Source organism: Ornithodoros turicata, chromosome 5 (assembly GCF_037126465.1).
Source record: "Ornithodoros turicata isolate Travis chromosome 5, ASM3712646v1, whole genome shotgun sequence".
NCBI lineage: Eukaryota > Metazoa > Arthropoda > Arachnida > Ixodida > Argasidae > Ornithodoros > Ornithodoros turicata.
The window spans coordinates 8,367,831-8,379,405 of NC_088205.1; the positions used below are offsets into that span (position 1 = coordinate 8,367,831).

An 11,575-nucleotide genomic window follows, 5' to 3' on the forward strand; every position below is an offset into this window, starting at 1 on the left:
CAAATTCGGGCGGAAAAATTACAATCAGACTGAATTTGGGGATAAATCGGGCTCCATTGTCGAACAAACGTTCGTTGTACAGCCTATCCAGAGTATCAGACGTTGAGACCAACCGTGTATTTTGTGAAAAATTAGTATGTCATTGCCGAGAGGTGCCTCGCTTAGGTGCAGTTTTGCGGGCAGAAATCGGGTTTAACCCTAAACCGGTGAACCTCGATTCGGGGTGCAAATTCGGGGAAAAATCGGGTTTAACCCTAAAACTTCAGGGTCTAAGTATATTATATATATAACTATATTATAAAATAAATTACAAATAAATAAATAAATATTATAAAGATGGCACTAACAAATTTTTCCCGTTAACACTGATGCATTAGCATGTGCGCAAGATTGAATAAACAACCTCTCTGGCTCTGATGCGGAACATGTGTTGTACGTTGCGCAGGCACTGCAAGTGAAACATCCGCGTCGATCGAACAAGAGAAGCTGCTGGCAGCGGTGGTTCGTGCCACTCCGCTGTCTCAACAGAGAGTTCCAGGGGGCGGGGCTAATGCAGGGGTGCACGATTCGACTCTCAGCATCAGCTCGCTGGTGCTCGACGGGGCACACGACAACTTCCCGACACTAACACCGGAGGTCTCTCGACGGTCGCACAACCCGTTTCAGAAAGCGGTCAACAGCTTACGCTCGTCGGGTGGCAAAAGCGGACGTCGTGAGTTTCTTATGAAACATCTTTTGAAAGAGCTCGTCCGGCGTCTTGTTTTGTGTGTGTTCGCTTGTCGTCTGCTATGTTGGTTAACCAACTGGCCCAACTTTCCACTTTTGTGAAGTCTCTTTTTGTAAACACGCAAAAACAGATTCATGCGGATTGCAAGGTACACTCTTAAAAAAAGGGGTGTATTTTAACTCCTTTTTGGGAGTAACTCTTGCTGCATATATCACTCTCTTTCTAAGTGTACAATTACTCTCAAAAAAGAGTCTCCTCACTCTCTTCAAGGAATGAGAAGACCCCTTAACTCCCTACTGGAGGGTAATTGTACACTCCAAAGGGAGTGGTATATGAGGCAAGTGTGTACTCTCCAAAAAGGAGTTAAAATACACCTTTTTTTAAGATTGTATGCGAGCGTATTGTATTTTCAGTCAGATGCGTCCAGTGATGACATAATTTTTTTTTTTTTTTTCTAATATTAAGGGGTAGTTACCAGAGAAATTATACTGCTCTTGTACATTGAATAGTGTTGTGTTGGACTCCAGTGTCATTCCATGTGCAAATTACTTACATTAAGTTTAGGGACCTTTTAATGAGAGTCTGAGGTTGTTCTACATTTAGTGTGCAATTCTGTCATAGGTGCTATATCGTAGCAACTATTTACTACTGTTCCACTGCATCCACGTTGCACATTAGAAAACAAATCGACAAATACCAGATTACAGAAAACAAATAATTCTTACCCTTAGTTTTTAGTTCTACAATATATATGGATAATCTCTAGCGTAAATTCATCCTGAGTCTTCAGGAGCAAAGATAGAGGTGAGAGTTCTATCCGGTTTTGATGTTAACAGGGCTCGACTTCACATTACACAAAAGCTATGCATGTGGGTGCAAAGCCTGTTCACATTACGCGAACTTGTTTGTGATTTGCACGTGTTTTTGCTTGGCACGCTTGTGAGCACATACGTGGTGTCTACTGAAAAGTGTGGTGCAGAAATGTGTTATGTTCACAGATTTGATGGCTGTTCTTTCTAATTTTGTGTTTTGCCTCTTTTCTCTCTCTCTCTCTCCCTCTTCTCACTCACTCGTTCACTCCTGTCGTCACCTCGTCTTTGTTTTTTTCGTTTCTTTCTTCCTGCTATTTTTTGTTTACTGTTTTCTAGAACATACTGACCCCTTCCAAATGTTCATGAACATAAACAGGGGCCTCATGCTTACACAAAGTGAGTATGTCACGAGACTTTGCACTCTATTTGATTTTGCCTACACTTGTGATGATACCTTCAAAAACAGAAGAAAGAAAAAGAAGAAAAAAAAACCACGTTACATCGCTTCTTTTTCCATAAGTGCACTACTATTGTGGTCTTGAATGTATCCGTTGTTTATATACTTTAAAGGCTTATATTTGCCGGCAGGCAGATTTCGCACATCTGCACTGTATGTCGTGCACTGATGTATAACCTGCATGCCCAGTTTTCTTCACCTAAAAGGAAGAACCAATGTGTGAGTTGCACTGTAGATGAAAGAAACAACATATGGCAGCATGTGGCAGTGCACATTACACATCCTGTGTGATTGACATCATAGATCAATCACGGAATCAGTCAATCTGGTTACTCCCAATTGCCCCTGGAGAGAGAGTTACACAGAGAAAAATAAACAATAAAAAGAAAATAAACACAATGTGGTGGCAGGAATACGTTCAACGAAATATGCAATGTAAATTATAGGGGTGTGCGAATCCAGATATTTGAAGTAGAATCGAATAACGCATATTCGTACAAATTTTGCAATACATGGCTTTCTCACCAAAAGTTTGCAATTTGTAGCCCATGGCTTTAATGTAATTTTTCTGGCACTAACTGTCACAAGAGGGACATGCAATTCTTCTGTTTAAAGCCCCTAGCCTTTCATTTTATGTGAGAGTGCTTCCTGCTCTTCAGGTGAGCTTACACTTACTGGATTGATTATATTCGTTTCAAAATTTTATGTCAGGCGGTGGCAGATGAGAGTACAGATGAGGCTGTAATTGTTTCGGACAACTTCAGGTCATTCGTGGAACGAACGAATTGGCATCCTGACTCAGGTTTACCCTGAGCACCCTCTAGCTTCTTTGCTGTCGCCTGGGGAAGTTGCACTGCTGAAACTTTGAGGTGTCAATAAATAAATAAATAAACATAAGGGACATCGTTCAAGACACTCTTCTTGTTCGTGGGCTGCAGTCATTATTCAAGAGCCCTAACTCTTTAAAGGCAACCTCACAGCCATGAAATCAAAGTCCCCCGTCGGCACCACGTAATTGCACGTGGGAGGGACGCCGCCCCTTCCTCAGATGATGTATACACAATTAGCCTTGGATAACGTTATCTTAAACTAAACACAGTATCAGCTGTGCTGGTCCTGCAGCAAGGGCAATTTTGTAAAGCAGGCTTCACCTCACGCAGGTTAACATCAGGTGAAGCCCACTTTCGGGAGGTGTCGTTCATATTCGGCGAATAGTCGAATATTCGGCAAACCAAATATTGGATATTCGATTCGAATTCGGGAACTTGAATATTCGCACACCCCTAGCTAAATTTGTGTTGCACGCCAACCTCGTGGTATCATGGCATGTGAGGGGTGGTGACAAGGAAGAAAAAGTGCTCTCAGCATGGGTTATATTCAGGGTTCTTCATTTTCGGGCTTTATTGTTTTTGAAATTCGAGGGTTAAAAATCTGGTGATTCTTTCTAAAGGAAATATGGAAGAACCGGGCGGCTTCTGTCATGCGTTTTATGCTGTCGGAAGTTTCTGGATGAAACTGAAATCGTGTGAGCCAAGCTGCTTGGCTGCCAGGCTGCCAAGATGAACGATGGAATTCCGACGCGTGTCCGAAAAAAGCTGGCCTTTGGTACTGCCTAGGAAGTGACTGACAGGAGACCTTGAGGTGTTTCCTTGATGCTTAAGAATTAAGGTTGATAACATGATTTCATCCCTTTCGTGCCTCACTGTGAAGGTATATAAATTAGGAAGACCTTGCAGAATTCTGGGAGAAACCCGTTTATGCCCGAATTTCAGAAAATTGGTTCGGGGTGCAAATATGGTGAAAGATTGGGTTTAACCCGAAAACGAAGAACCCTAGTCATATTAGGCTATTGTGATAATTATGCAACATAGAATATTCCATGTTCTTTTCCACCCCTTACATACAGAGTAATGTGAGCTGCAGAGTTGATGCCACTCTTTATTTGTATCCTTAGCGCATTCAGAAATTACGATACTTGTCAGTGCTGAGTTTATTTATGTGACCCGCAGCTTAGCACAATGGGGTGCAAATTCAGGGAAGAATGGGGTAAAACCCTAAAACTTCAGGCTCTAACTATCATCCTTCTGCGTAGAGTCACGTTGGGGCAGTTTGAAGGATCGTCGCCATGGATCGACGGGAAGCTTAACCTCGGAGTTCAGCTTGAGAGCCTCGCGCTTTGGGGACGGCGTGGACGGTGCTCACGATGGTGTTCACACGCTCCACAAGGTGGCACTCTATGTCTTCGGGGAAAAATCCCAGATAAAGGTTAGAGATACACTGTCTGCGGACTTTTCTTCTACGACTCTAGCACACACAAGCGCAACCGTATTAATTTTAGAATTTCAAACAGCATTACTTTTGCAGCATCTTACCGTGAAGTCTTTCTTGCGTAGGGGGTAAAAGCAGAGTCCTACCCCAATTGTGACTTCATCCCCATGGAGTACTACGAGGCTCGGCAAGTAAAAGCGAGCTTTAAGAAGCTGATGCGTGCATGCTGTCCCAGTGCTTCACCCGCTAGCCCAGAAGTTAGCTTCTACAAGATGGTCGAAGGCTCTGAATGGCTGAACCAGGTAAAGTACCCCACATATGAAGTGCCTCATCATACGATCTTGAGTGAGCTTCAGATGGATTTTATAGAGAGGTTGTGGAACTTCCACAACCTAATTGATATGGGGCCTAATTGATAGTTTGCCTTGGAAGCACCAATTATTGGGATGCAAGCCCTAGTAGCTGACATAGCCTGTCATGATGAACAGACACTTCCTTTTCTGTTTGGTTGTACATGTCGCAAAACTCGTCAACTTATCATGGCCGTAGAGTCTTGTCACGCAGGGTACTGTCACATCTGTCGGCATATCAAAAGGTTGTGGCAGAAGCTACTTTTGAGTTTCTAAGCATTTTGAGACATTTTGCAATTTCTGTGCAATCATTATTTTCACACAAATTCTTAGCATTATTTTTGTTAACTTTTTTATATATGGGGTTCATTGTTGATCTACTGGTATCCGTATTTGTTTCGTGCTACTGTATTCAAAGTTCATGCATGACGGGTATGCGTTCACGTAGCTGCCTACGTGTAACAAGAGTTCCATTTCATACTCCAGCTGCAGTGCATCCTCCAGCTCTCTGGTGCTGTTGTGGACCTTATGGATGTACAGGGCTCCTCTGTACTTCTGTGCTTGGAGGATGGCTGGGATTTCACATGTCAGGTAAGCTGTCACACACAGAGCAGGTGAAGCATCCTTTACTACTGGATGTCCGGCCCCTTCCAAAGATGATGCTTTCAAAAGACGTTAGAGTGTCTCATTTACCCAGTGGATGGCATGGTGGACAAAAGCGTAACTCTCGTTATGCCCTCTGAAAGAGAGATTAGGATCGACTACATTGAAGATGAATAGAGCCTGAGGTTTTAGGGTTTAACCCAATTCTTCCCCAAATTTGCACCCCGAATTGAAGGTTGCCTCTTCGGGGCGAAACCCGATTTTTACCAGTCAAATTGCCCTCACTGAGGTGTCTATAGGAATGCAGATTAACTTGTTTTGCAGATAACACATCTACATCAGTGTTTGTACCAAACCAGTACAGATAGTTTGAGTAACTGAGCACGATTTCTCCCCGAATACAGTTTTTTTCCATCCGAACTCGCACGAATTTAGAGCATGCGTTTATTTACCCGATTATTACCCCCCGGATATAAAAAAAAAAAATATTTCCCGAAAAACTTCGGGCTCTAGAGATGAACGCTCGAAACACTGAACTAATCCGCAGGTGTCATCCGTTGCACAACTCTGTCTGGACCCGTTTTATCGCACGTGGGATGGCTTCCGCGTATTGCTGGAGAAAGAGTGGCTCGCCTTTGGACACAGGTTCACCTACAGGGGAAACCAAACAACCGCCGCTGCGGCTACTGGATTTGCTCCTGTCTTTCTGCAGTTCCTCGACGTTGTGCACCAGGTTAGTTGGCGGAGCCTCTCCCTCTGTGATTGGTTGGTGGTTTACTTACATTTTTCTTTGTACGTTTTCAGCTTCTGCATCAGTTTCCCATGTCCTTTGAGTTCAACGATTACTACCTCCGTTTCCTGGCTTACCACCACGTTTCGTGTCGCTTCCGCACCTTCCTGCTTGACTCTGAATGTGAGCGAGCCGAGTTTGGCTGGCTCCCCACGGTGTCCTCCACAAGCAGCATCCCCGTGGGGGGATCCCACCTCAGGGCTGGCGGAGGCAGCGGGACGGGCCTCCTTGGCACACGCGGGGGCTCCGCCAGCCTGGACAGCGGCTCGGACGACGACGGCGTCGCTGGGTCGGCGGGAACTGCGGCGGCACGGGCTTCCGCAGCGCCCAGTTTCTGGGAGTACGTCGAGAGGTTGTGGTCCAAGTCGTCCGTCTTCTATAACTTTTGGTACTGTGCCAATCTGGAGGATGAGGTATGTCTGGTCGGCTGTACTGTAGCAGTGGGGCTGATGGCTTTTAAAAATCGGTGAGTGCGTTTAAAAATTGAAATAATTTGTGGAAGTGAAAGAAGGCCATATACCGAGTCTAGAGATATAAGAATTATAAAATTATGTGGCCTAGAACCTTTTTTATATGCATTTCAATAACACCATCCGAAGCATTTCTACAGCAGGAGAAACTCGGCCACGCTAAGCCTAACGGCTTCGGATGTGTGATCTTGCGAAAGGCATAAGCCATAAAAGGGCATAAAAGGGTTAGGTCAGGTAAATGTCTTTTAGTTAGGTTAGGTCAGGTCAGGCTAGGCTTGACAGATTGGGGGGGGAAGGGGGGGTCTGCCCCCCCCCCCCCCCCCCCCCCCCCCCCCCAGGCACGCACTAGGCGGTGCGGGCATGAGACTGTGCCTGACTAAAGATGGCGGAAATCAGTCCCATTGCTATAGTATATCCGTATTATATTCAGCATCGTCAAACTTAGCCAACAGTCCCGCTGTAAAGCGCAACATGGTATTTTACTTTGCACTTATTAGGTCCTGAGGCCATACTCAAACATCTCCAACCTGGAGCTGTGGGAATACTATCTAGAAGAGACTTTAGAACAGGGACCTTCTTACGACTTTGAACTCTCGTCCGGTACATTGGAGCGAGGAACAACCCTGAAGGCGGGTCTCACTGGGTTTGCCAGTGGGGTAGTGGCCCCAGGACAACGCAGGGTCCTGTTTCCCTATTACGAGGACGTGCAGAGCATTCAGGTGGACGCCTTCACGCAGCTTCTCGAGGTTTGTCCTCTTTATTTGAAGCTTCTTTTGCTTGGAATGTCAGATCTTTGAGACCATCCATGTGATGTCACTCCTGGCAGGGTCTACATGACCAAGAGACAGAGTTGGGCCACTTGCCTCAAAAGTGGCACGTTGTCTGGAACAAGCTTGAAGAACCTTCTGTACCTGATAGCCCCGTGGTATGTTTGTCATTGACACGTGGAAGACACATTGAGCCCCGATGTACTTAATGTCCATTCCCAACACCAGGGGCCACCGTTTACCCTGGAACTGGTTCGATCCCACGCTCGGGCACTGCACAAACGGTCCACGATCGAGTTCCTCGTGAGGGGAAAGATCGCCGGTGGCACTCTTGATGGGGGGATGGGAACGGGGGTACCTGCCATGCCCACTCCACCACAGGTGTACCCGCATCGATTTGAGCGTTACAACTACACGACACCGACTAACTGTGACTTCTGCAAGAGCATTCTGTGGGGTCTCGTGAAAACGGGTTCGTAGGTCATGTCACGCGATGTGTGTTTGAAGGTTACGTTAATGACGTCATAATGACGTCATAATGATGTCATAGCTTTCTTTTCTCTCTTTTTTAAAGGGATGCATTGTGTGGATTGTGGATACAATTGCCACGAAAAATGCCTTCCCTCCGTGCCAAAGAACTGCACAAAGTACAAGGCGTCCATTTGCGACGTGGGTGGGGTGTCCATGGCGATCTCGAAGGGTTCAAATGTGGAAAGTGCCTCTGTGAGCTCTGGTGAGTTTGTGCGTCCTATTTCAAAGGATTTCTTTACGTAACGTTATGTCTACGTTTGCAGGCATAACAATGCACACATCTAGCCAGTACTATGACCAGTTCTCGTCCCACTGCCCGGAGAACCGTACCCACGAGGGGTACCTGTTCAAACGTGGAGCTCTGCTCAAGGGCTGGAAGCAGCGGTGGTTTGTCCTGGACTCTACAAAACACCAGGTGAGGGCTCCAAAAGTGCAGACAAAAGACTTGCGTCTTGTATGGGGGGAGAGATGACATGATTGATGAGATGACATAACGAGTTACTACACCTGAGAAATTTATACTTAGAGGCTTCTTTTTGTAGGCTTAGTCCCAGTAAAAAAAACCTGCTTTTACCCTTCGATTTCCAACATCATCACTCGCGGTAAAACCTTAAAATCCCCAAAGATGAACTTGCCAAAGTACAAATTCGGCCACTGGTAAATGCACTGGAGAATACTAAGCACTGCACATTCAGCATGACCGCTTGGCATCTCGTGTTCATCTGAACTGAGTGACTAGCTTTTTTTTTTCCACCCGGCATATGCCGATATAACCCGATTTCTGCCTGATTTTCAAAAAACATAAAACTCGAGAACACACGGGTCTAATTATACTGCAGTGCCCCCGAGTGCTACCTATAGGGCTTGTGGCCAGCTGTACCTCATTCACATGATGTTCTCCTACACGAGTCCTGATAGACGGTGCTGGAATGTTCCCGGGGGGCAGATGAGCTGGGCACTTCTCAACCTATGTCGCTAGAAATGAAGCTGCTGGTGGTGCTGCTGCTTGTCAGTAGCGGGGTGACTTTCGTCCACAGACCGCCGCGGACTCCTTTAGATTTGTGGATGCACAACTTGTCACAACGTAGAGTGACGTGGCTAGCTATTGCAGCCAAATAGGAACAAGCGTAGGGTAGGGTTTGTCAAATGTGTAGTTCTTAGGTGACATCAGTGTTGATGCATTTAGCTGCGCACCATCAAGCAAAATTAATACACGTACTGGTGTTCAGCATGTGCAAGATTCAGAGAAACCCAATGTCATAATAACGACTTTTGTTGTGGTAATCAGCTGGGAAGGCCAAAGTACCAGTAAGGGATGACCTCTTTTCAGCTGCGGTATTACGATGCCCTGGAGGACTCCCACTGCAAAGGTCTCATTGATCTCTCCGAAGTGGTCTCTGTAACGTCTGCAGTCCTCATTCAAGGGGCACCCAAAAAGGCGGATGAAAAGTCCTTCTTTGATGTAAGTGTTTTCCTCCAGGAGGCATTGCTTAAGACTCAGAAAATCCAATTTGCTCTCGAAGAGCCTCAACAAAGCATTTGGACATTTACTTTTGTAGTTTTTAATAGGGGTGTGCGAATATTCGAGTTCTCGAATTCGAATCGAATATCAAACGCTCGAACTATTCGATATGCGAATCGAATATCCAATATTCGAATTTTCGAATATTCGACTATTCCCGGAATATGAACGACACAACCCAAAGGTGGGCTTCACCTGATGCTTCTGTGCATGAGGTGAAGCCTGCTTTACGAAATTGCCCTTGTTGCCACAGGCAGGATGGTGTTTTGTTTGAGATAACGTTATCCAAAGTTATTTTTGTAGGCATCGTCTGTGGAAGGGGTGGCGCCCCTCCCACATGCAGTTTAGCGGTGCCGACGTGGGACTTTGATTTGATGTTTGTGAGGTTGCCTTTAAAAAGTTAGAACTCTCGAATAATGACTACAGCCCACGAACAAGAAGGGTGTCTTAAAGATGCCCTTTATATCTAAAATTTCAGTAGTGCAACTTCCTAGAGCGAGTGCAAAGAAACTAAAGGGTGTTCATGGCAAAGCTGAGGCAGGATGCCAGCTCGTTTGTTTTAAAAATGGCCTGTGGTTGTCTGAAGCAATTACAGCCTCATCTGTGTAACATGCTTCTGCCTGACATAAAATTTTGAAATTAAAGTAATCACTCAAGTAAGTGTAGGCTCACCTGGAAAGCAGGAAGCACTCTCATGTAAAATTAAAGAGTAGGGGCTTTAAACGGAAGAATTGCATGTCTCTCTTGTGACAGTTAATGCCAGAAATATTGCGCTAAAGCCATGTGCTTCAAAATGGAAACTTTTAGTACGAAAGTCACATATTGTAAATTTTGCACGAATATTCGATATTCGGTTCAGTATTCGGAATTTTTTCCCCCATTCAATTCGATATTTGATTCGACTTAAAATATTCGGATTCGCACACCCCTAGTTTTTATATTACCACTACATTAACCTTAAAGTGGTTCTGTTTCTCATGTTTTGCACGTGTGTGTATTCTCTCATGTGCAGTAATAAGTCCCTTATTGTTGTACCTGTAACGAATCCACTTTTCCTCCTGCCTTTTTCCTGAAATGTCTGTAAAGTAGAAAGAAAATGTTTTTCTGTTGACTTTTCAAGGTGAAGACCAGCAAGCGCATGTACAATTTTATGGCTGCCGATGCCTCAGCGGCACAGGAGTGGATTGAGAAGATCCAGGCTTGCCTCCAGTAAAATCACGGGGCGTCTTCAACAGAACCGTAGTATCGTACGGCACCGTTGAATATGGCACAAAAGTTGCATCCGTGGTACAGAAGTTGGTGAGGAATGCCACGACCACTTGAGATTCATGTCTGTACAAAACATTTTTTTTAAACATCTAAGCACTGTTGCTGTGCCAGCTTCAAAAATCATGCCAAGGTCTCAGCAGAATGTGTGCCACTGGAAGCTGTGCTAGCATTACACCTGTGTCCTTCTCAAGGAGCGTCTCTGCCAGGAAGCTTGCATGCGGGTGTGATAGCCGATGGCTCGCTCTTCCTTTTTGTTGTTGCGCTCAAACAAAACCATTTTCTTACGGTCCAACAGAGGAGAGCAATTCTCCGTTCAAGACTTGTACGGCATGTAGGATACCAACGTAGAATCTTTTACGAAATTTTAACGTAATTTGGACGACCCTGAAATCGATGCTGTCATAGCCGGAGCAGTTTTCCAGGTCTCGTCTTACTGTGCCCACATATTACGGGAGAGTTTATGATGTGCTTCTACATTCCATTAGAACTCCTATATGACAATACGATGTAATGTTCAGTTGAAAGTGCTACAGAAAGGCTCGGAACATTATTTCGACTGCCAGAATACTCTCGCCCCGTGATGCCTCGGAGTGTTTTTCGGTGTCACGTCTAAAACGTGGCAAACTCTTTGCGCATGTGCCATGTAACAGTGTAGTGTGCAACTGCTTCCTAGCACCTGATACTAGAATTTGCACTGCAAAGTCACTTATAGGCGATGTGCAACTTCCTCTGTGTTTCCGACCATTGCTGTGTTTTGTAAATATGCGACCGCGATACCGTTTTCAGCGGGCTATGAGAGACATTATGATGTTCTATAGAGCTATTGAACACGATATGTAACAATATACTATATAATGTAAATATCTAGTGATTTATGTAGGTACACGTGCTTTTATCAAAGGTGAAGTTGATGATCTGGTATTATGAAAGGATACATCAGAGTTCAGAATAAATGTATTGTCCTTTTTAACTGAATTCTTACACACAAAAAAAAATTTCACGATATATA

General features: G+C 44.9%; 1 protein-coding gene across 6 annotated transcripts in view; it reads left to right on the top strand.

Moving 5' to 3' along the window:
• LOC135393947 (myotubularin-related protein 13-like) overlaps nucleotides 1–11,536 on the top strand; it is a 49,884-nt gene extending 38,348 nt beyond the window's left edge. For 5 of the 6 annotated variants that reach the window (XM_064624315.1, XM_064624317.1, XM_064624316.1 and 2 more), the window contains 14 exons: nucleotides 446–712; nucleotides 1,876–1,935; nucleotides 4,089–4,261; nucleotides 4,390–4,566; nucleotides 5,101–5,205; nucleotides 5,765–5,950; nucleotides 6,022–6,420; nucleotides 6,975–7,223; nucleotides 7,304–7,402; nucleotides 7,473–7,716; nucleotides 7,819–7,977; nucleotides 8,039–8,190; nucleotides 9,106–9,237; nucleotides 10,418–11,536. In XM_064624315.1, coding sequence (XP_064480385.1) covers nucleotides 446–712; nucleotides 1,876–1,935; nucleotides 4,089–4,261; nucleotides 4,390–4,566; nucleotides 5,101–5,205; nucleotides 5,765–5,950; nucleotides 6,022–6,420; nucleotides 6,975–7,223; nucleotides 7,304–7,402; nucleotides 7,473–7,716; nucleotides 7,819–7,977; nucleotides 8,039–8,190; nucleotides 9,106–9,237; nucleotides 10,418–10,510 — 2,495 coding nt within the window. In that variant the 3' untranslated portion in view covers nucleotides 10,511–11,536. The remainder of the gene's footprint in view (nucleotides 1–445; nucleotides 713–1,875; nucleotides 1,936–4,088; nucleotides 4,262–4,389; nucleotides 4,567–5,100; nucleotides 5,206–5,764; nucleotides 5,951–6,021; nucleotides 6,421–6,974; nucleotides 7,224–7,303; nucleotides 7,403–7,472; nucleotides 7,717–7,818; nucleotides 7,978–8,038; nucleotides 8,191–9,105; nucleotides 9,238–10,417) is intronic. The other variant, XM_064624318.1, reaches the window with a different exon arrangement.
• The last annotated feature ends 39 nt before the right edge of the window (nucleotides 11,537–11,575 follow it).